The sequence below is a fragment of the Lissotriton helveticus genome, chromosome 5_1 (assembly GCF_964261635.1).
Source record: "Lissotriton helveticus chromosome 5_1, aLisHel1.1, whole genome shotgun sequence".
Taxonomy (NCBI): domain Eukaryota; kingdom Metazoa; phylum Chordata; class Amphibia; order Caudata; family Salamandridae; genus Lissotriton; species Lissotriton helveticus.
In genome coordinates this window covers 1808953026-1808977673 of record NC_136065.1, presented here as the reverse complement: position 1 = coordinate 1808977673, position 24648 = coordinate 1808953026, and the positions used below count along the sequence as shown (strand labels likewise).

Genomic DNA, 24648 nt, shown 5'->3' with positions numbered 1-24648 from the left:
ACGCGAATCGGCCATATTGTAAGGGCTACCGTAGTGATAAAATTATGAGTGCATTTGAGGAAACATACCTCGTGGTTGTGCGACGTACTCCTCGAGTGACCTCAGGCCACATGTGTAGCTCTCTATATACATAACGATTAATTTACAGACATTGATGTTGAAATTATTCAGTACTCCTATGCATATACAATATATTGCAGTAACATCTAGTGCATGATAGTGGTGGAGCCACAGGAGTTATACATGTTAGTTATATTGCAATTTAACACATGCAGCAGAATGGGGTATGGAATACTGCTTGGTTATAGGGTTTCAGGGAATAGAACCAATTTCCAATGTCAGTAAACCAAAATTGTCTTTTTTCATTTTTCAGGGCTTGAGCAAAGAGCAGATCAAAGGAGGGAGGTCCAGTCCTCCATGCGGTTTAGGCCGTTGTTGATAGAGTCCAAAAGTATTATGCACTTCAATTCTTCTTTATTGAGGAGGCTTGTCATGCTCCCACCTCTTGGGGGTAATTTTAGGGCCTTTAAAATTGTCCCCCGTTGTTGGGCATGTAAAATGTGGGGGTTGCGTTGTGTGTAATCTAACCATTGAAGGTAAGACACTAGAGTTTAACAACATTAAGTTTCAATGCAACACCCTAACCAACTGTAATACGAGTAATGTTGTGTATCTCATTCAATGCCCATGTCCAAAAGTATATGTGGGCCAAACATCTCAAAAAGTCAAGACCCGCATCTGCCAGCACAGAAGTCGCATTAGATGCAAAACACAGAATGCACCGCTGGTAGAGCATTTCATTGAGGCCAACCATGATGAGGATGACATCCGCTGGACAATTTTAAAGGCCCTAAAATTACCCCCAAGAGGTGGGAGCATGACAAGCCTCCTCAATAAAGAAGAATTGAAGTGCATAATACTTTTGGACTCTATCAACAACGGCCTAAACCGCATGGAGGACTGGACCTCCCTCCTTTGATCTGCTCTTTGCTCAAGCCCTGAAAAATGAAAAAAGACAATTTTGGTTTACTGACATTGGAAATTGGTTCTATTCCCTGAAACCCTATAACCAAGCAGTATTCCATACCCCATTCTGCTGCATGTGTTAAATTACAATATAACTAACATGTATAACTCCTGTGGCTCCACCACTATCATGCACTAGATGTTACTGCAATATATTGTATATGCATAGGAGTACTGAATAATTTCAACATCAATGTCTGTAAATTAATCGTTATGTATATAGAGAGCTACACATGTGGCCTGAGGTCACTCGAGGAGTACGTCGCACAACCACGAGGTATGTTTCCTCAAATGCACTCATAATTTTATCACTACGGTAGCCCTTACAATATGGCCGATTCGCGTTTCACTTTCACCATTACGAAGGTTCCAACACCCTCACCATCCTTAATCCGGCGTGCACTTCAGTCCTTTTATTATGTTTTCGGTCCATGCCCATTCCAACATGGCGACTACAGAGGAAACGAACATCCAGTCCGTCCTCTGTTTTTTCAAATCCACCACATGCCTTAAGCGCCGGTGGAGCAGCAACGCCAGGACAGCGCATTGATGCTGCCAGGACACGGAGAGAGACCACCAAGTCTCGCCGTCTTCCCGACTCAACTCGTGAGGCATTATCAGGTAAGCACACGCCCTAGGGTCTCTTGGAAACCCCCACCGAGGTTTTCGTCCGCCCTATTTCTAATCCCCGTTTTCCCCTCTCTTATCTCTTTCCAGCCCACCGGTTGTGGAATAATACTCGCCCTAATTTAGGAAGCAAGTCAATAGATCGATTGATAATCGAAATTTCGCTCTGCTCGGAGGTTTATTTTCCAGCCTCCCAACCAGGTAAAGTGCCAATTCAATTCCCACGCGGCCGAATTGCACAACAGGCACCTCCCTAAAACAATGTTTTTCCCACTACAGGTACCGACAATCCTTCGGTATTTTGACTACCCTGGTGCCTGACCAGGTTATCACCTATTTGCCCGGCAGGTCAGTACTGGCTTTTACAGTCACTTGAAAGTCGTAAACACGGCGCCTTTCTAGAGCTGACACTCCGCCTGTGCATGACACATATTCACTGGCCGGGTTGGCCTCACTTATAGGCCCCACACGTTCACTATGCGCCCGTGATATGCTCTAAATTACTGGAGGCACTGCTCGGTATGATAAACACCCCACGTGCACATAGAGTTTCGACATCAGCAGTTTTTCACCCATTAGTTCACAATTGTCCTCGCTCACCACTGAATCCGTTTTTTTCAAATCACCAAGACGGCTCCACTATTATGAGTATTCCTCAGGTCAACTGCACAATCCTACATAGTGTAAGTAGTCCTCGGCACGCAAACTGTTTGTGAATAGTCTGTATATATCTTTCACTTATTTAGGCAAATGCCTTATGTTTTCTATTCTTTTTCTCCTCCTTCATTTTCCGCAGGCATTTCTAGAAACAGGCAAATGTTTTAACAGTCCTGATGATGATCCCGGTTCATTAGGAGCCTGGGGATCGAAACGTTGACGGTTTAAACAGTATTACAGAAAATTGAATTGTATGCCACTCTGTAAATACTGTATGTCGAAACTTGTTTTTTGCATTGTTCATTATTTCACAAGCGACATTTTGGCTCCAAATCTTTTGCCTGTAAACCTTTTCCTTTACTTTTGTAGTACCTCTGCTACAGTCTTTTCCTTGATGGATAGGTACAGGACTGTGCCCCATCTGAATTGTCCATAACTGACCACCTTGGTCAACCACATTTCCTTTTTATTTTTCAAATTAAACAATTCCTCACCCGGCTGGGTTTGGAAATTTCGTTATAGTACCGATTGTGGTCTGTAAAAATTATTCTTGCTGTTTATCATTATTCCCTGAGGACCCTTGTTGTCTTTGTAAAATTGATTACCCATGGTCCAAAGGTACTTATTGGGTTCCCTTGTTAAATAAAAATCACTTCCTTTCGGTTGGCACGTCTTTATGGAAGGTGCCAGATGACAGGATAAACTGGTCACAATACTGGGGGGACACGAATCGCAGTGAGAGCCTGATTTTGCAAGGGCTAGTATTTTCACCATCTGCTCCATACAGCAAGGATCAAAATCACACAGACTAGCATTGGCACCAAGATGTGGTTGATTCCAATCAAAATCAGTCTCAGGGTGTACATGTGGGAAGCTCTTGGAGTTCATTTTTACTTTGAAGAAATCTGCAAGAGAATCACAGAGTTTTTGGGAGGCCGGGATAGTAGTTGTGCATGCATGCAGATTCAAAAAGTTATTTAGCACTTTGTAGAACTCCTTTGTGGAGTTCCCCGCTTGGTCTATAGTGGAGGTTAAACACCCTCTTTGTACTGTTTTAATCATAGTATGATAGTTCCTTAGCTTAGCCCGAAATGCTGCTTGACGTAAAATGTCTGTGTACCAGGGTGTATGACTTCTGGGAGAAGTGGATGCAGCTTTCTTGAGGGAGGCTATATAATCTAAAGTATGTTAGTGCGTCATTATAGACAGCCATAGCAGAATTCATATCCATATGGGGTGACAGTATGGGAATCTTGAAAGTCTCCGAAACTTTGGCAGGAGTAACCATCTTCCAGAGGCAAAGGGGTCTGAAGTCCTCACTCTTGGACTTACCCAAGACATTCTTAAAGGGATTGAGAACATGATCAAATAATAGTATGACCTGGTGATTGGCATGGGAGGTTTGTATGTTTTTCCACTAGATTTGTTAAAATAGGATCACGAGTGTGTCGTGCCCATCACCTTTTTTTAAAGCCCTACTGACTCCATGTCAGCTAGAAGTTCCGACACACCTTGATCAATAAAATCCCCCAACAACAGAAATTTATCAGAGGCTAGGATACGGGGAGCAATATAATCAATTAAAGACTGGGGAGATCTTTCCTGGTGCCTGGCGGAAGATATATCAAACCCTCTTTTCAGACATCAGTAGCTGAAGTAAAAAATTTAAATATACAAATCTCAATCCATGTTGTGAGTAGGGTATCGATAGATTCAACTTTTATGGAGTCGTCAAAGGCGATGATGACACCGCCTCCCGAACGTTCTTCCCTGTCTAATTTAATCACATGATAGCGTTCTGTTATGGCAAGTGGAATACAGAGAAGCCCTGTTCTGCAAAGTCAGGTCTCTGAAGAAGCATAGTTTGGGGGCAATGGGTAGTGATAAAATCCCATGTTTCTCTTCTTTGCCATGGACCCAATACTGCAATACAGGCAATCTATCATTGCTGTACTGATGTCATTCAGTGGAAACGTTGTGAGACTATTCTACATTAGGGCCTTTGGAGGAGCCACTATGGAAAGCCCACAGGATATAGTCGTGCAGAGAAGAATAGAGTGGCATAGAGTGCAGGGACGTACAGCGCAATGGTGCAGATTGCAGCGGCACAGAGTAGAATGTTGTAGAGCATATTGGCGTAAAGTGCAGTGATGCAAAGTAGAGTGCAGTTGTTTAGGGTAGATTACAGTGGCTTAGAGTGGCTCAACATAGAGTGTTTTGGCATAGAGTGCAGTTGTTATGGGTAAATTACAGTGGCATAGAGTGTATTTGTGCAGAGTGCCACAGAGTGCAGTGGTATACAGCAGACTGTTTCAGAGTGGTGCAGGGTAGAGTATAGTGATGCAGTGGCATTGAGTAGTGGCGTAGAACACAGTGGCGCAGAGTTGACTGCAGTGCCGTAGAGCGGAGTAGAGTGCCGTAAAGTGCAGTGGCATAGAGTGCAGTGGTGTAGAGTAGATTGTTTCACAGTAGAGAGAAGTTGCAAAGAGGAACGGTGAAGAGTGGAGTGGTATAGAGTAGTGGTATAGAGTGCAGTGTTGCAAAGTAGTGTGGTGTGCAGTGGTGAAGAGTGAAGTGGTCACAGTAGAGTGGGGTAGAGTGCACAAGCAGAGTAGAGTGGTGCAGAGTAGAGTGGTGCAGAGTAGAGAGGCATAGAGTGCAGTGTCGGAGTGCAGTTGTGCACAGTAGATTAGATGGCGATGAGTGCTGCCAAGTAGACTGCAGTGGCATAGAGTAAGGTGCTGCAGAGTACAGTGGTATAGAGTTCAGTGACAGAGAGTACAGAGCTGTAAAGTGTCGTAGAGTGCAGTAGAGTAAAGTAGCGTAAAGAGCATTGGTGGAGAGTGCAGTGGCATACAGTGGTGCAGATTTAAGTGGCATAGAGTGCAGTGTTGCAGAGTGGCGTGGAGTGGTGGAGAATGCAGTGGTAAACAGTAGATTGGGCTACAATGCACTGGCAGAGTAGAGTGGTGCAGAGTAGATTACAGCAGCGTAGAGTACAGTGTCAGAATGCACAGTAGAGTAGAGTGCATAAGAGTGGCGAAGATTGGTGCAGAGTAGAGTGCATTGGCAGACAGTAAAGAGTAGGGTGGCAGAGAGTTCAGAACTGCAGAGTAGACTGTCGTAGAGTGCAGTGGAATAGAGTGGTGTAGAGTGCAGTGATGCAGAGTAGAGGGTAATGGGTTAGAGTGCAATGGTGCAAAGTAGATTGGCATAGAGTGCAGTGGCATGGTGTGGAGTGACGCTTAGAGTGGCGTAGACTGCAGTGGCAGAGTAAATTGTATCAGAGTATAGTGAAGTGGCATAGCGTGCAGTAGTATAGAGTAGAGTGGTGCAGAGGAGATTAGAATGGATTGACGTAGAGCACAGTGGTGTAGAGTGGCATAAAGTAGAGTGGCATAAAGTAGAGTGGCAGAGAGTGTAATGTTGCGGAGTATAATGTCATATTGTAGTGGTGTACAGTAGAGAGCGTGGAGTTTATTGGTGTAGAGTGCTGTGGCGTACATTGCAGTCGTGCAGAGTAGAGTGCCACAGAGTACAGTGGTGCAGAGTAGAATAGTGTGGTGTAGATTGCAGTGACGCAGAGTAGAACAGAGTGTAGTGACAGAGTAGAACAGATGGGCGTAAAGTAATTTGATGCAGAGTAGATTGGAATAGAGTAGAGTGCATTTGTTTTGAGTAGAGTGGTGTAGAGTGCATTGGCGCACAAGGTAGTGGCATCATAGAGTGGAGTGGCGCAGAGTGCAGTATTGAAGAGCGCAGTGTTACATAGTGGAGTAATACGGGATAGAGTGCATTGGCCTAGAGTGGAGAGAAGTGGAGTGGTGCAAAGAAGAGTGCAGTGACGCAGTGTGGAGTGGTGAAGAGTTGAATGGGGTGGGACAATGTGGAGTATCCATGGTACAACTGGCTCACGAAAGCGGCAGAGCACTGTAGTAAGAAAGAGAGGACAGGAACAAACAAGATACAAAGAAAACCAACCTGGTTTAACAGCGATCTGGCATCTCTAAAAAGAGCCTGCAAAAAAAAAAAACGAAGGAACCTAGCAGAAATCATATGATACAACCTTAAAAAGACAATATAAGAAAGAGATCAGACACTACCACAATGAAATCAAGATAGCCCAAGCCAGATATTTCTAGGAAAAAATAAAGTTAGCCACTCAATCTTCCAGAGAACTTTTCAAGATGGCTAAATCCCTCACATCAATAGAACCGGATGCCTCTCCACAATCTCCTCTAAGGAGAGATACAACGAACTGGCAGCCTGTTTTAAAAATAAAGTTGTTAACATCTACAACTCCATGACAGGGAGTAGAGATAATCCAGACCCTTGGGGTACTAAAGCTGTTACGGAGCACACTGTGTGACATATACTAAAGGAATTTCCAGCAATAAATAAAGACACTACTACCAAGATCCTACAAGGCATCACATCTTGGTCCCCCTTAGATCCAATCCACCCCCCCCATATTCTGTTACAGGGGGGAGACATCATCCTGACAACCGCCACAGAGTTACTCGCTCTATCCCTCAGGTAAGAAAAATTGCTGAAATCCTGGAAATATTGCTCAAAAAGCCACACACAGACCCAAAAGATATGGGGAATTTCCGCCCCATATCACTCCTACCCATCTTAGGAAAGATGGCTGAAAAACCTGTCAACCACATGCTATCCCAATTCTTAGAGGAGATTGAGGTACTGGACCAGACCCAAATGGGATTCAGACCAGCACACAGCACCGATTCTGCCTTACTACTGGGCACAGAAGAACTGAAGGGAATCATCAATCAAGGAGGTGCTGCCGCCATCCTGCTGCTCGATTTGAGTGCAGCCTTCGATACGGTGGATCACAAAACACTCATTCTTAGAATAGAGAGAGCAGGGATCCAAGACCGCGCGTTAAGGTGGATAGTATCATTCATGAAGGACAGATCCTTTCAAACCACAGAATGCAGACACTTCTCAGACAGTCTAGAGGTCACGTGTGGTGTGCCACAGGGCTCCTCCCTCAGCCCTACGTTGTTCAACCTGTACATGCAACCTCTGGCCGAGATTATCCAGGAATTTGGGTTGTCAATCGTAACATATGCAGATAAGACCCAACAGGTACTTTCAGTAGCAGGGGACCCGGACTCGAAACAAAATCTAGTGTCTACCTGCATGGAAAAGGTAGCCAGCTGGATGACAAGCTGCAAGCTAAAACTGAACGGGGACAAAACAGAACTCATGTTCCTAGGTAACAATCTGCCTTTACAAGTCACCATGGAATGGCCAAAAGAATTGGGAATCCACAGGTGCATAAAAATTCCATAAAGAACCTAGGAGTGTGGATAGACCACAACCTCACTATGGAAACTCAAGCCGGGAAACTGGGCGCCACCTGTATTGGAATTTTGTGGATACACCGAAAAATTCTTGACCTCATTCCAGAGGAGTCCCAGAGAACAGTGATATAGTCTTTGGTAGTCTTGCGACTAGACTACGGGAACTCTCTCTTCCTAGTCACCCAAATACGTGCTGAATAGACTACAGATGGTACAGAATGCAGCAGCCAGGTTACTCAGAAGTATACCAAGATATGAAATAGCGAAAAAGGCTCTGAAAACACTCCACTGGCTGCCGGTTCAGGCCAGAGTCAAGTTCAAGGCACTGTGCATAGCACACAGGGCCTTGAACGGAAAAGGGCCAACTTTATTCAGGGCCCTGATCGATCACACCCTAAACACCGGAAAGAGCCCTAAGATCCTTTGCAGATGGCCTGGTCAAACCACTAGGATCAGGCAATCCAGATGGGGAGGAAGATTTTTCACGCATTCAGTACTAAAACTTTGGAACTCCATGCCCATAGAACTAAGATTCCTTACAGATGAGATTGCCTTCAGGAAAGAACTGAAGACATGGCTATTCCCAGGTTGAGTACACGCCCTCTACTGCTCCGTATAGCTGGGAAGCCCTTAGGCAGCTATGCGCTCTACAAAACTCACAGACATCAACATATGGTAGCATACTGCCATTACAGACAACGCAACTGAGATGACCATTACATTTGCACTCATACAGTTTTACTGCAAAAAGTACAGCGCACCAACGTTAATGTGCGGAAACGTCATCACCCAATGTATTGATGTGATCGTCAGCATAGTTCATCAACAGACATTTAGATTTTGTTGTTGACTTTGTAATCAGAGAAAGAAAAATACACACAAAGCCAATGGTAAGCAACGGGGGGGGGGGTGTTGGAATACATTCATAGGTACACTTTCTAAGTGTTCCCATATTCGGACGTGGCTCGTTGCTTAGTATTGGCTTACTGTTACAACTAAACATTATTAGGCACGAATCAGGTTTGTTGACATGTATGAATGACTGACCCATCGCTACACATAAGCAACAAAAAGTAACTGAACGTAACTCCTTTTAATGAGGATGCTCAGAGCAATGCAGAAAGACACCACAGGTTGATGGAGGTGGCACGTCGCGAAAAAAATGACAGAAATACGCCATGAAAAATTGTTTATGTGCTCAAAAAAAAACTAACTATATCTCGTGCGTTAAATGGGCAGATACTGACCGGAACGGAGTACACGCACTTCTTAAATTTGAAAGGGAGAGCACCTGCACTTCTCAGCACTGATACAATAAATGTAATGTCAGAGTACTGTCACTATTCGGGAGAAAAGAGGTACTGTAAACAGTAAGTACCTGCACCTTTATATTTCCATTTAAAGCACAGGCTGGATGAGAGCCCATTTCTTACTGATCACCTTGAATTACCCCATGCAGCGAACACAGAAGTCAAAACCCCCACCTTGTCTCCACTCTAGCCAAGTCCCAAATAAGGACACTCTATAGAAGCAAACATCAGTAACAACGAAAAAACAGCTATCCCCTTTATAGCCATCATGTGCCAACTCAGCCCAAACAACGCCCCTCCCGAAAAAAATACCACCGTTCTTATCTTCCCCCAAATATACTCCTCTTACCTGTTTCACTTGCCCAGCTCTTTTCCCATGCGCCTTCCTACTGCAAGCTGTGTGTGAGAGCTGTATTGAAAGGACCCGCGCGACACAGTAGGAACGTTGTAGTCAGGCTGCCCTCTTACCGCCTGAACTGAGAAATGCCCTCAACCACCGGAGTGGCTACATTTGTGCTGAACTACGAGCGGGAGAGGAGATCTACGAACACCCGGTCAAATAAAATGATTTTTTTCTAAATGGAACGATAGCTGGAGATTTATCGACATTTTCAGCAGGCTCTCGTAAAGACACCTCTCACAGCTCTCGTTCTACTTAAGGGTAAACCTTCTAGCCCCGCCACTTTCATGTTTTGAAGGAGGAGGAGTTCTCATACACGTAAGATGGACGCAGCGCTATAACGGTACGTTAACCAATTTACTGTATTCTAGGCGGCATGTTGTCGTAGAATCTTTATCATTGTTAATGCCAGGTTTTTTATAGCACAATTTAAAACGTTTAGAAAATTCCTAAGACCTGATAGCTGTAGACAAACGTAGGTATTATGAATCATTTTAACAATATTAAATATAAAAGCAAAAACATTCCATTATTTTATGTCAAACGTTTCTTAAATAACGTTATCGTACATAAATATTTGAACATTTGTACTACCAAATTAAATCGGATACATTCCAAAATGGTTATTAGATCTTTGTGATGGCGTGAGCTCGTGCCTGGGCTGAAGGGAGGTGCTTAAGATAGTGCATGATCACGGTTGCTATGGAGACGCGTTGATCCGTACCAGTCTGTCTCACACTTTTTGGGAAAAGTCGGACCTTAGTTGCTGCTACTCGCGGATCGAGTTGTTCTTCTGTCCTGTCCGTATAACTGAGCTCACCTTGGCAAACGTTTAGAAGTATGGTTTTCGTAATCGTCGCTCGAGTAACTATTTGTTTTTTCTCTTTTTTAAGACTATGTACTTCTCTGTACAGCAGTCTGAATCTTCTAGTGTCATTGGGCTCGTTGAGATGCTAGACATTGGTGCAGTTGGTGGGGCAAAGGCGCTCAAAGATCAACAGTTTTTTCAAAATTAAATTAACACCAACTTGGAAAAGAAAACAAGCATTTGCAATGCAATAGGCCTCGCATTTTCGAGAGTTTGAACTATATTGGCAGTGTAGTAAGCACTCACTTTGTAATGCTTATGAGAAGCAACGCTGGCAGTAACCTCACCTCTTTTACAGCCAGCCTTGCTACTTGTGAGAAAGGACTATAAGTACAAAGTGCGTTTTTATGCACCTCTTGAAGGTTTTCAAAACACATTAATAAAAGGCATTGTCATTTACAATGCCAATAGCTCAAACTCTTGCAAACGCGAGACCCATTTAATTGGAAATGCTTGCCTTATAAGGTTAAAGGAAACTAGTTCAACAGAAGTCTATGTACAAAGTATTACAAACTCTTCCCAAAACGTCATTTCCTCTCTGGGCATCAAGTTAGGCAGCCGGGGCAATATAGATTTATTTATTTCTTTGAAGTATTTTTCATCTGAGCACAAAGTGCATCAAGTTAATTAATAGATTAATAGAGTGGAGTTGCTGTCTGTAGCTTTGGGGGCCTGTGCTACAGAGATGAAGAGGAGCACGAGGCGGTAGAGGTAAGTACATCTTTTAATTTTTAAACATTTTATGTTGGTTTAACCCACTGACAGGCACTGTGCGAAACTAACAGTGCCTTCAGTCTCAACTCCAGAGCTTGTGATCGCGCCCAATATAAACACTGTATAAAACGGGCCACATTTGAGGGCTTTGAGCACTGCTGGTTTTTATTAGGTCGAGCCTGGGCAGCACATGTGCTGCTCTGCAAAGCATGCTGTATGGATTTATGGAATAGAAGCTCTGCCCATTTCCTGTCCATCTTTTCAATTGACTCCTATTACTGTCCTTTTGAAATCGTTGCTTTTCATTCGTGAATAGGCTCAGTAGCCCCTCCTTAGTTCCCCCTTGTCTGCATTTGTAACCTCCCATAAGGACTGGACTTTTTACTTGTGTTGTTGCTTTATGTAGTCGGTGAGCATTATTTTTTTTTATGATCTTCCCCTATTCCACCCATGACTTCGCAGCACGCCGCCTGCTTTTATATTGTTATTAGTAATGTATTCACTTAATTTACAGTGCGGTCCGCTTTAACTATAGCGGCCGCGCTTATTTATTGAATTTACTGCGCAGTCCGCTTTCACTTTAGTGGCCACACTCATTTATTTATTTAATTTACAGCGCAGTCCACTTTCATTGTAGCAGCTGCATTATAGAACCTTTCTTAATTTATTTCTTTTTCCTTTTTGGGTGAAAGCGCCCCATACCGCGCTTTCACTTTAAAGTTGGCCACACCACTTTCTTTAGACTCTGCTCAGTGTAACTGAATACGGCAAGCAGCGTCTAAAGAAAGGGGCGCAGCCACCATTAAAGATTTTTGCAAGAGTTTGAGCTATTGGCATTGGAAATTACAATGCCTTTTATATGTGTATTGCTTTAAAAAACACATAAATAAAAGGAATTGTCATTTACAATCCCAATAGCTTAAACTCTTGCAAATGCGGGACCTACTGCATTCAAAATGCTTGTTAGTGCGTGTCATTGGGTAAAATATTTGCCATGGCCTGCCTGTTTTATTTGCCAGTGGTCGCTACTGCGCTAATAGTTCCCCAGCCAACATTGCGAGCAGCAGTTCAGTCCGTGATGTTGATGATATACATAGGGCACCTGATGTTTCATATTGCGCGTTAGGTGGGTGGCCGGCCGGTTCTGGTGACTAATAGGCAGAGTGGGACTGTTCTGCTAATAGTAAATTTTGAAAGAGCTTTAGTTCATCATTATCCAGTAGCATAAGTACAAGGATTCTCTTATAAGCCTTAAAAATAAGGAACATCTTGTGATTGAGTTGCCTTTATACTGGTTCTATAAATAGTAGTTTTTGCATGTAAACAGGTCAGCATGGGAATCGGTCTTGTAAAGAGATTGCTTCCTTGTCGACACTCTATTTCCCCATATGTAGTTGCTTTATCATATGTGATTTCATAGAAGTAAATTAATAGAATACTAATTTTGAGAAACCATTTCTGATAAGCCTCTTAAAAAAAAATATTCAAGATGAATGGCCTTTACCATTTGCTAGAAACCAATTCTTACATTGCCTATTTAAAATTGCCACTTAAATGCATTTTTAAAAGGCGTAGATGTCTTTTATTTATTTATTTAAAAGGTTTTATATAGCGCTACTGGACCCAAGAGTATCAGAGCGCTTTACAAGGTAGGTAAACCTATCAAGACAAAATTACCAATGTGCAGCTTAATCACATAGGATAAGGCATAGCATTCAAATGAGAGATGGAGGCAAAGAAACAGAGAGATATCATTAAGGGGATGAGGAATGTTGAAATTTAAGCGATAGATGGGAGTGTAGAGAGGGGGAGAGAAAATATGAAAAGTGAGAGAGGGGGTGGGTCGAGGGGAGAACAAGAAAAAAGAATGAACAGAGTCCGATTTAGTGACATTAGGTACCCCAATATTTGTTGAGAAGAAGTACTTTGAGTCTTTTTTTGAAGAGAGGGTAGGAGGGGTTGCAGCGAAGATCTTTGGGGAGAGAGTTCCAAATCGTAGGAGCATTACCAGAGAATGCACCAGATTGGGTCTTTTTACATTTGAGTCTAGGCGGGATTAGGACAAGGGAGTTAGTGCTCCTCAGGGACCTGGAGCACTCTGCTTTTTGTAGTTTGTCTGAAAGGTAAGAGGGGGTGTTTTGGTGAAGAGCTTTGTGAGTGATACATGCAATCTTGTAAGTGGATCTTCCTTCTATTGGGAGCCAATTGAGATTTTTGAGGACAGGAGAGATGTGGTCAAATCTTTTACAGTCAGAGATAAGTCTGGCAGCTAGGTTGAGAACAGATTTAATCGGTACAAGGTGGACTTTAGGGGAGCCAGCAAGTGTGGCGTTACCGTAGTCAATTCTGGAAAGGACAAGCGATTGGACAACGATTTTGAAGTCATCAGCTGGAATAAAAGGTTTAATTTTTTTGAGGTGATGAAGGGTGAATATAGCACCTTTAGCTGCATTTTTAATGTGGGCGATGAGATTAAGATTCTGATCGATGCTGATGCCTAGGGATTTGACAGAATTGGAGGTGAAGAGGGAGCAATTAAGTGCTTTGATATCATTGATCCAGAGTTGAATAGGAAGGGAAATGTTTTTGGGAGTGAAAAGGATGATTTCCGTTTTTTTTTAGGTTTCAGTTTGAGATGATTAAGATGGAACCAGGCTTGGACTTTATTCAGGGTATCATTGAGGTGAAGGATGTCATTGTGGGATTTGATCTTGCAGTATAGTTGGGTATCGTCAGCGTATAGGTGGTAACTGATTTTAGCTTGTTTGAGAATGAGGGTGAGTGGTTCCATGAATAGATTGAATAGGGTTGGGGAAAGGATAGAAACTTGTTGGACACCAAGTGAGACAGGTTGAGGTTTGGAGAGGCAGTGACTGAGCTTAATTTGTTGAGATCTATTTTGAAGGAACAAGGAGAATCATTTGAGTACAGTGCCCTCAAACCCAAAGCGATCTTTGAGAGTGTTAAGAAAGATGGGATGGTGGACAGTATCAAATGCAGCTGAGAGGTCAAGGAGGATTAGTAGTGAGAATTCACCTTTGTCTAAAGAACGATGAATGTCATCTGTAATATTGAGCACAGCAGTTTCGGTACTGCATCTCTTTCTAAAACCAGATTGAAAAACGTCAAGGAGATTGAAGGAGACGATATGGTTATCTAATTGGGACAGGACACATTTTTCAAGGGCTTTGGAGAGGAAGGGAAGGTTTGAGATAGGGCGTTGATTGTTAAGGTCATTGGGGTCAGAGGAGGTGTTTTTGAGAATGGGGGAGTTTTGACCTAACTGAAGGGAGGCAGGAACACAGCCAGTGGAAAACGAGGAGTTGATGATATTGGTCCATATTGGGGCAATGATGTATTTGAGTTCTTGAACCAAATGGGCGGGAAGAGGATCATTGGTATGAGAGGATGGTTTGAGTTTAGAAATTATGTTGATGATAGTGGTTTCTGATACTGGACAAAATTCACTCCAGGAAGCATTGTTTTTAGCATGGTGGCCCATAAGAGTGGAGTCAGGTTGGGGGAGAGTAGGGAGGGGTTGAGAGAGATCGTGATACGGGGGAAAAGAGGACAAAAGTGTGGTAGGAATGTTCGGGGGGTGTTGGCTGAGGGGAGATAGGAGTGAGAGAGGGGGAGAAGAGAAGGCTAGTTCGATCGTGTTGACTTTATTCGAAAACAAGCTGGCGATTTCTTCGCATCTTTCCACAGTGGCTAATATTTTAGGAGGGCCAGAGAAAGTTTGCTTTTTAACGATGTTAAAGAGTTCTCTGGGACGGTTTCTAGCCTGGTCAAGCTGCTACTACTACGCAACTCAACCTCAATCCTCCCTCCCAACATCCCTCGGTACTGTGTCTCCCAGCATGCATCAAAATTACAACCGTGAGTGGTATACATTCCACAATGTTTCGAGCATTCAGGTACCATTCTACTTACACAAAAAAGCCTCAACTAATGTCAAATCAGCAATGATGTACACAACCCCTGTCGCCAAGTGTAGGAACATAACAGTAATAGTAAACCTAGTATCACATGTCCAATGGAAATATGTTAATGTTCGAGTCTCTTATGTTCCTTCTCCGATCGTCTGAATTTAAGACTGGTGCAAACCTCTTCTGAGATATTGATTTCACTGTATATTAGACAAACTTCAATTAGTCCATATTACATATCTCCTTCTTAGGTCTCGACCTCTGCCAATGCGCTTGCGCATTGCAGATGTCGAGACTATAAAGTTGAAACCAGGAAAGCTAAACCAGGCGGATTGCGCCGAGTGCATGTGCCCGTGCACGCGCTTGCCATTTGCTTCCCGAGCCGCCTGCCCTGCATCATTGCATCAAACCCACCACAGCAATGCAATGCCGAGAGCTTCACTTCAAAGGGATCCGCTCCCCTGCCTCCTGCTTCACACGTCAAAGGAATGTGCCCCCCGCCCCCGCAATGCCGAGAGCATTTCCCGTCCGCTTTTAAGGCCTCCCATTCAAACAGTCACTTTTCATGCCATAAGGTTTCTTTACATGTACATACCAAGTCAACATGTATATATGCTTTCATCACAGTGCGTCACCTAGGGTTTCCACTTGTTACAGGTGATACGAATCCACGTGCCTTTTGATGTTTTATTTTGGTTCCCACCAGCAACCAAAGTGTTGCTTAAGTATTTATTTGGGTACTAGTTCATTTTAATTCAAAGCTATCCCTATCAAATCAATCACGCTAAAGATCCCAGAACTCATACCCTACCTTTCGTCTTCTAATAGGACGTCTTTAAAAACTCGACCCCTGCCTTTTTTTTTATTATTCATGTTATTCCGGAAGAGAATGGGCGGAAGTCCCGGAAGCCCTACCCACCTGTGGACTTCATTTAGGCATGTGGGAAAAGCGTCTAAAAAAGAACTAGAGTGCCGCCTCACGTATGCCATATTGTCTGTATAGCACCGTTGGGATGCACAACATCACTGAAAGGGTTTATAGGACATTGGCAAATGCTGGTATTTAGTGTTTATGACCTCGTTTTAAAACAAGATCAGTAAGTTATCACTCCCCCGAGGCACGCACAAGATGCATGTTCTATTCGTGTATTCTTTAACTCCACACCCGGGCGTGGCCACTTCAAACAGCACGGTCAGGACATGAGAACGGTAGCGTTTCCAGTATAGAAGCAGCCAGCCTTACCAGCCCTCTCCCCTCTGCTGTGTGTTTATTAGCGACCGGGGTAGCTCTTTGTACATTGAGTACAGCACCCTGCAAAATGCATTTCCCAGACTGCAGCAGCATACTTGTTAAACATTTTTGTGCAGTTTTATATAGCGCGTACTCGACCCGAGGGTGTCAGAGCTCGTTTACACGACGAGCACTAGTTGCATTCCACCAACACATTCATTTTTTAGGCACGGGAAGATTAAGCGATTTGCCCAAAATCACAGGATGTTCAAGCTTTTACTCTTTTTCATTATTACTCCGTTTCTCAAACATTTTTCTCAGTTTTTTCAATTCCCGAAATGCAATGGATTTTTAAACAAATTATTGTGACTGGTGAAAACGTTTTACTTTTCTGTGCTCGAAAAAGATATTACTTGTGGGAAGTTGAATGGATAAAATGAATTGAAATAACAGAGAAAAATGTTTGAGAAACGGAGTAATAATGAAAACGAGTAAAAGAGGATTACAATTTCGACTTTGATTCATTTGATGCATCCATGGCTGTGCATCTTGTACAGGGATCTAACCCGGTTCCTTTTGTTTGATGTATTTCAAGTACACTGGGCGAAGCGCTATCAAGTTTGCACGCCACTACTGTGATGAAGAAATTGAACAATTAAATAAAAAAGCAAATTACTGAGCACATAACGAAAAGAAAGGTGTGCATTCCACCACCCACATTAAATTATATCTCATGAAGTTCGTCCTTCGGTTGGATTGCACCCATGATTAAAAAAGGAGATATGTAATATGGACAAATTGAAGTTTGGCTAATATACAGTGAAATCAATATCTCAGAAGAGGTTTGCACCAGTCTTAAATTAAGACGATCGGAGAAGGAACATAAGAGACTCGAACAGTAACATATTTCCATTGGACATGTGATACTAGGTTTACTATTACTGTTATGTTCCTACACTTGGCGACATGGGTTGTGTACATCATTGCTGATTTGACATTAGTTGAGGCTTTTTTGTGTAAGTAGAATGGTACCTGAATACTCGAAACATTGTGGAATGTATACCACTCACGGTTGTAATTTTGATGCTTGCTGGGAGACACAGTACCGAGGGATGTTGGGAGGGAGGATTGAGGTTGAGTTGCGTAGTAGGAGCGATTTTTTTCTATAAACACATGTGTGGTTAATTAGGCAGGGCATAGTCAGAGCAAATGTGCGTGCTTAAAGTAGTAAAAGATAGCGGTTACAGACAGCCGCGAGGTGAAGCTGAGAAGGAATGTAAGCTTGAATAAGAGTTCCTCATATTTGGTTAGCAGCACCGGGAGGAGATGAAATTAAATCTTGCATCTAGCAAGGAATAAGCAGTCACGGTAGGCGTTTCTATGTCTAAGGTTTAGGAAAGCACCGCTCTTGAAATAAAAAGCTCGCAATTTTAAATGTGGCAAAGGGCTTCAACCATTGCAATCATAAAGTTACAGCAAGGCATGCAGGGGTGGAACAGGATATCGTTAGGTACCAGAAAGAAAGTGTGTATATAATTAGCACTGCAGATAATTTTGGCAAGAGCAAGGCATATAGGCATGATGCTGGTTGAGATTTAATGGGGTACACATAAGGTAGAGTTCATAAGAATACGCAGCTTTAGGGTGTGGAATTTGATAATAATACTGATTGTCTTTTTTTGAATATTTGTATTTTAGATATCCCCGAGGAAGGGAAAATATTCCCGAAATGCATTGGATTTTAAAATAAATTATTGTGACTGGTGAAAACGTTTTACTCTTCTGTGCTCGAAAAAGATATTACTTGTGGGAAGTTGAATGGATAAAATGAATTGCAAAAACGGAGAAAAATGTTTGAGAAACGGAGTAATAATGAAAAAGAGTAAAAGAGGATTACAATTTCAAATTTGATTCCTTTGATGCATCCATGGCTGTGCAGCTTGTACAGGGATCTAACCCGGTTCCTTTTGTTTGATGTATTTCAAGCGCACTGGGTGAAGCGCTATCAAGTTTGCACGCCACTACTGTGATGAAGAAATTGAAAAATTAAAGAAAAAAGCAAATTACTGAGCACATAACGAAAAGAAAGGTGTGCATTCCACCACCCACATTAAATTATATTACATGAATAAAAGATCAGACATCTCCTCAGTAAAGGAGATACAATTTCTATGGGGGTAGTAAATAGTGTGTAACCGAATGGTGGGGGAGCCAGGAATATTAAGATCGGCACAAAGGTATTCAAAGGTGGAAGGGTCTTGTAGATGGACTAGCGAGAGATTAAGTTCATCTTTAAAGATTAGGGCAAGGCCACCTCCTATTTTGATCGATTCTATCTTTCTTAATGATGGAATAACCTGGGGGAATAAACAAGTCGAGGATAGGAGTGGAGTGGGGGTTGAGCCAAGTTTCGGTTAGGAATGCGATGTCTATGTTTTCACTGAGAATGGTTTCTGCAATATCCGTTGCGTGGCAGGAGGCGGATCGTCAGTTGATCAACATGCAACAGAGGGGAGTGGGGTCGGGCAATTGGGTGGGGGGACAGGGGAGGATATGTCTAAGTTGTTGGGGGGGTCTAGGTGATGCTGGATGAAGGGGGAGTCTGCCCATTCCTAAGAGAACTGGGACAGTAGACTGATGGTTAGGGGGAATAGTGGACGAGGATGGTGAGGGAGAGGCAGGGCAGTTCGTAGAAAAGTTAACTCCCCGGGTCATTGGGCAAAATCATGTTGTGGAGGGGAGGATATGTTGGCAGTGCAAGGTGGGACGATTTTGGTAAGTTCAGCGGGTTTGGATGGGGTTGTGTAGTTACGAGGGAGGGGTGGGCAAGGTGGAGTGTTGGTGTTGGTAACCACGCTAGGCGGGCTGTTTGTAGGAGAAGTGAGAGGAGTGTTGATGTGCGACGATAAGATGTATTGTGAGGGGACCGTTGTGTGGGCGTGATCTGAAGAGTGGGCTTTTGCAAGGAGTGAGACATCAGTTCTGAGGGAGGTGAGTTCTAAAACAAGGGACGAAACGAGAAGTTCACCATTAAGGAGTGATTGTGTAAGAAGTGAGGAGTGGAGTGGGTCAGTAGTTTTTAGGAAGTCTGAAGAGTTAGAGTTATCTAGGAGAGGGAGATTGTGGTGAGGAAGGGGGGGATAACCTGGGAGGGGGGCAGGAGAGGGGATTTATAATGTGGGGGAGGATCCTTATTGGGGAGAGGGGGGACACAGGAGGTAGACATAGGTAAGGCATTCATTTTAGGCAGACCCTTTGGTAATTGAGGTGGAGAGACAGTAAGGGTTGGCGTATCTGGTATATTGTTGGTTGCAAGAGAGAACAAGAGATTATGAGAAGGAGGAATCAGTGGAGGAGACGTGGGGGCTGTTGAGGGGTTATGGGGGCGGTTAAGCAAGGAGGGAGAGGATAGAGTGCATCAGAGGGTGAAGTGATATGGAAGTCAGAAGGAGAGAGGTGAATAGAAGAAAGTGTATTATTGGTATGAGGGGACATAAGGGGGTAAGTGGGAGAGGCTGGAGGAGTCGTTGAAGAGATGTATAGGGTGGACGATGGGGGGGATTGTTCAAGTGGTGATCATAAGGAGAGGAGCGTACAGCAGAGCATAAAGAATTCGGGGTTAAAGAGGAAGCAAGAGTAAGCATGTGGGTAACAGGGGTATTAGACAGTTTAGAAGAATCACAAGAGGGGATGTGTTCCCTTCCGTTTTTTTTACAAGGTGTGCATATATAGCTTTTCACCTCCCCCCCCCCCCCCATGCCTTTCCATGTTATGTGAGTGGGTAACGTTTCTCTTTTTCTTAAAAAAAAACGGGGTAAACCCTTAGCTTCTTTGCCCTCATCCCACTGTGTTGTTTTGCATCAAATTGCTTCTCCCTGTTCAACTCTAAATTATATGTATGTGGTTCAATTTTCATATTCTCTTGCAAAATAACTTTTGTAGTAAGAATAAAGACATTGTTACCTTAAGGGCATATCTTAAGAAAAATCGTTTTACAACTGTTCTGCTTATACACTGCTTCCTTCAGAGAAACTCTCCCACTAAATTCTTTTCACTCTGTCTCTTTTTTTGCTGAGAAAAATAATTGCTTCCCATCCATAAACATTATTGCATTTTAAGACTATTCCTTTTATGATCTTTTCTTTAGTACATCATAATGTCAGCAGAATAAGACAAAAATGCACCAGGTCTACGCACTTCATAATTTGCAATCTCTCATTAAGGTGACTATCCTTGTACTCTGCCAGTTTTCCATTCTGGCTCCTAGTAGGAGAGAGTATTGTGTTTGAGCTGACTAAGGCTATTCAGATATTTTAGGATTTTTTTCTCATTGATACATTTTGTTTTTTTGAAAAGGTTCTTATATTTAAAGGGACAAGGAAGATATAGTCACCAATTAGTCTCAATCATTCAGAACAGACAGATTCTTTCTCGCTGACGAATTTTCTGGGTGAAGTTTTTGGTAAGCCCTCAACACCCTTACACCTGGCTTGTGTATAATAGCTAGGAGTACACGGGCAATCCAGGATGGTTTATCATTTCTGTTATTATATTTTAGATAATAATATTTCAATTAAAAAACATTTCTACTTTAACCTTTCTTATCCTTGTGAATCTGGTTGAGGATTTTGGTAAGTCCTTAACACCCTTGCTCCTGGCTTATGTATAATAGCTAGGAGTACATGGGCAATCCAGGATGGTTTATCATTTCTGTTATTATATTTTAGATAATAATATTGCAATTAAAAGACATTTCTACTTTAACCTTTCTTATCTTTGTGAACCTCACGCTTTGGTAGAAGGGGGAGGCGTTTTAATGGTAGAAGCGGTTTAAACCCTTCACGTCATTTACCTAGACTTTCACAAAAACGTTTCCCTCTGTGGTCATTATTGCTGTTGATCTTAGAACTGAGTTGACAATGTTCCGTCTCCACAGTACGAAAACAAATAGCTAGCATGTTGGCCTCACCACTTTCTATTTCCTGAAGTTCTTCAGATCGAACGATGGAAGGATCAGACTCTATAGACTTCTCTGCCCTTGAGCGTGAGCTCCAGGCTGCTGTCGCTGCAGATGAAAAGTACCAGCGAGAAAACAATGCCAAGTTCCGGGCAGTGCATCAGAAGGTTGCATCCTATGAGGAGTTCCGGTAAGAAACTGAATCATGGTCAAACATTTACACTGCTCTTGATAAAGACCAGGGGCTAAGTCTTGTGTTAATATTCATGTATTTCCCACACGCTGATACTCCAGATTGTGCTGCTGGTTAGTCACTTATGGACCGTGAGCAAAATGAGTTAAATGTGTGCAGTAATATAACATATTGCACACAAATGATATGTAGTATATGATATTCTGTGCTAGCCCAAGGGCAGGACCTACATGTTGCTTACTGGGGTGGCATGATGAGCAAAAGAACGATGGTGTGGAGTGCTACTCCAAGCTTTTGCCAGTGGTTTGACTTATTTCAAACAGTGTCCCATCACCGTTAGTGTGTTTCATGTACCACCCTAAGTGGCAGGGGTATGCCCAGACGGTGGTCCCAAGCTCATTGTGTTGCTGGAACTAAGCTGTACCTGTCTGATGACCCCATAACTAGGGCAAAACCGGTCCTGGGTTGCTTGTGTTCCTGTTCAGGGAGGACCTGGGTTGACAGTTCGGGCTGAACTGTTCCCATTGGGGCAGGGTCAAGACTGATTTGCGTATAGCTGGGTCCAAACTGAGGTGGCATGGTGAGCAGAAGAATGATGGGTAGTATTGCTGCCACAAGCTATTGCCAGGGGTTAGATTTATAGCAAGCATTCCTCCGCTTACATTTTGTGTGTTTCAGGACCTGCATGTTCCCAGATTGTGAGCACCATTTTCAGCACAGCAGTCCTTTTGTCTGTCATCTTCTTTAGGCACTTCAAGCATCTCCTGTGTCTCCATAAAAGAGAATAAGCATGACTGGCATAGTGATCAGGGCGACTATGTTCCCAAAATGGAATTAAATACAATAGAAGCTGAATGGGAACTGCTTCTGCCAGCCACCATGTTGTCTTAGGTTCTCTCCAGTGATACACATCGAGATTCTCACACTCTAGACTGATGTCATCACTGGAAAGAATGTGTTCTGTCATGCAGGTGCTTGACCAATCATGACGGCATCAGGAGCATCTTTAAATCCGAGTAAATAGCCCTATAAAGAGCTTAAGGAAGATAGTGGTGTTGGCAACAGCAGTTTGCTGTCTCCCTGCACGGTAAATATTTCTTTCATAAGACCCCAGACTTTTAAAAAAAGGGACTGGCAGGGGATGCTGCTGAGGTGGTAATATTGTTTTTTTGACTGATGTTCCCATTTAAGGTATTTTATATAGAGGTTTTTCCACAGTGATTTATTCTATTGCTTCTACAGTAACCATACTGGGCTTCAGAGCACCAATTGGCCAAATAGGATTGGTAAATCAAAGTAAATGTCTCTGGCCTGCTGGAAGGCTGTTTATGTCCTGAGATATGCAACTCTACTGTAACTCTACTGTGTTCCCCAGCAATTAAATAGATATTAATTTACAGAGATATCGTCCTGGCCTCACACCTGCGACCCCTCGAACGAAGGGACAAGATTGGAGGAAAAAGGAACCAGCCATGGAATTCCTATGCTACACAAGCTGTCGCCAAGCAGGACAGCACAGTAGAAATATCCCAGGTCAGTAAAAAACAATTTATTCCTGAAAATAGTTTGTGTACAATTTAATCAGCTCATCATCTATTTGCAATTAAAAAAGTGACTTTTATTTCCTCCTTTTTTTAGGTCTCGCCTAAGCCAGCGCATGCGCTGCTCTGGCGAGAATTTTAGTAAGTGAGCTTTAAAAAGCTCACTACACGCTTTTGCTTGTGGCCCAAATCTTGCAGTTACGCGCACAGTTACGTGCAGAGGCGCCATCTGGCTTTCCTCTCTCGTCTTGGCTCATGAAGCGCATCGCTGGTGGGCACCCTTAACACATTCTGCTTCAAGGCTGCGAAAGATAGAAATGAACAGGCATGACAATAAAGAAAACTTTGATTTGAAAGGCTTTGTGTTTTACATCAAAAAGGCAGCAGCAGGGTGTGATTAGAGCAAAACAATCACATCTACTTGATCACGTCACACGACGGCCCTCCATAACTTCCCAAAGTAATTTCTAGATTACACAATCTGCGCAGGCGGCGCGGGAGACAGGTCGGGCCATTTGCTTTATCAACAATCTGGCTAAAGCCCGCAGTCCATCTCCTGACGAACAACTGAGCAGCCTACCTACTCCAACTTATGAACTGAGCGGCTTTGGAGGGAAGCAGGGTCTTTGCTAAATTATTCTCATCAATCCCAAAAACTCCTCCACAAAGTACACAATATGACCGTCCCCTCAGTCAGTTTCCTCCTGGCGGGCGGCACACTGTCACTCGACCCTGGATTTTCTTACCCTCCCAAGCAATCTTCTTAATCCCTGCATAAGCACCCATTGCTCAGTTCTGATTTTTTGGAAAACCAAAATCGAGAACAGCTGCATTGATCTGCTCGAGAATCAGTTTGACATGTTCTTTCCAGGAGTGGATGTCTGTATCAATTGCACACCCTCTCTCTCACAGTACTTGCCCGCACCTCCCTCATGTTGCTGCTCCCAGTCTTCCGGGCTTCTCGTGTCTTTGTACTTTTTTTGAGGGGGTGCGGGTCTTTTTTATTTTTTTAAACACTAGTGCCGGTTGCTATAAAGTGCCTACGGGCATCTCACTTCCCTTTTTGCGCTACTTCACACTGTCTCTTTTATTTTTAGTTTACTTATGACGGGGGTTACACGGTGCTACATAGCTCCTACACATCGCTTTGTCAAGATGGCAGTCACCTTTCTTTTGTTCGTCGCGGTTCGCACACAATGCAACGCTCTCAAAAAGGATGTGAAAACCAGAACCGAGGGCAGCTGTGTTGATAAGCTGTTGCCGATAAGCTGTCTCTGCTCAAGGATTGGCTTGACATGCTCTCTCCAATCGTGCATGTCTGCACCAATTGCACGATTCTCTCTCCCACCGTACTTCCCCCTCCTCCCTCATGTTGCTGCTCCCAGTCTTCGAAGCCTCTCGTGTTTTCGCTCTTTTTGGGTGTGTCATTAGGGGAGCAGGGGGGGGGGGGGGAGGGTGAGTCATTTTTTTATTACAGAAGTACCGGCTGCTTCAAAGTGCCTACGAGCCACTTGTGTCCCTTTTTGCACTACTGCACACGGTGTCTTTTATTTTTAGTGTACTTATGCTGGGGTTCTACATAGCTCCCTGCAGCTCTTTCACAACGTTTTCTCAAGATGGAAAAGCACTAAAAAGCTAGGATCAAGGCTAAATGTGAGGAGGGTCCCCACACAACATTTGTAATGCACTGTTACCCAGAAAAGCAATATAAAATTAGAACCGAGTGTGATGCGCTTTGAAGTACCCTTTAGGAGAGAGAGAATTATAAGTGTCAATAATGTAATGCTATTTTTCACGAGCATTTGTTGACCGGATCGGAGCACGGAACTTCTCCCTTCTGCCATTCTAATAAACAAAAATAGTACAAA

General features: G+C 43.2%; 2 protein-coding genes across 8 annotated transcripts in view; one reads left to right on the top strand and one right to left on the bottom strand.

Annotated features, from left to right (window-relative positions):
• EFTUD2 (elongation factor Tu GTP binding domain containing 2) overlaps window positions 1–9604 on the bottom strand; it is a 283894-nt gene extending 274290 nt beyond the window's left edge. Inside the window, exon 1 of one of the 2 annotated variants that reach the window (XM_078645140.1) lies at window positions 9297–9604. The gene's annotated coding sequence lies outside the window, so the exon portion shown is untranslated. The remainder of the gene's footprint in view (window positions 1–9296) is intronic. The other variant, XM_078645139.1, reaches the window with a different exon arrangement.
• DNAAF19 (dynein axonemal assembly factor 19) overlaps window positions 9574–24648 on the top strand; it is a 38958-nt gene continuing 23883 nt past the window's right edge. Inside the window, exons 1-3 of one of the 6 annotated variants that reach the window (XM_078645141.1) lie at window positions 9574–9690; window positions 21078–21236; window positions 22640–22772. In XM_078645141.1, the coding sequence (XP_078501267.1) occupies window positions 21094–21236; window positions 22640–22772 (276 nt within the window). In that variant the 5' untranslated portion in view covers window positions 9574–9690; window positions 21078–21093. Of the gene's footprint in view, window positions 9691–10067; window positions 10212–10855; window positions 10927–20476; window positions 20552–21077; window positions 21237–22639; window positions 22773–24648 lie in introns of those variants that run through there. The other 5 variants (XM_078645146.1, XM_078645143.1, XM_078645142.1 and 2 more) reach the window with 5 other exon arrangements.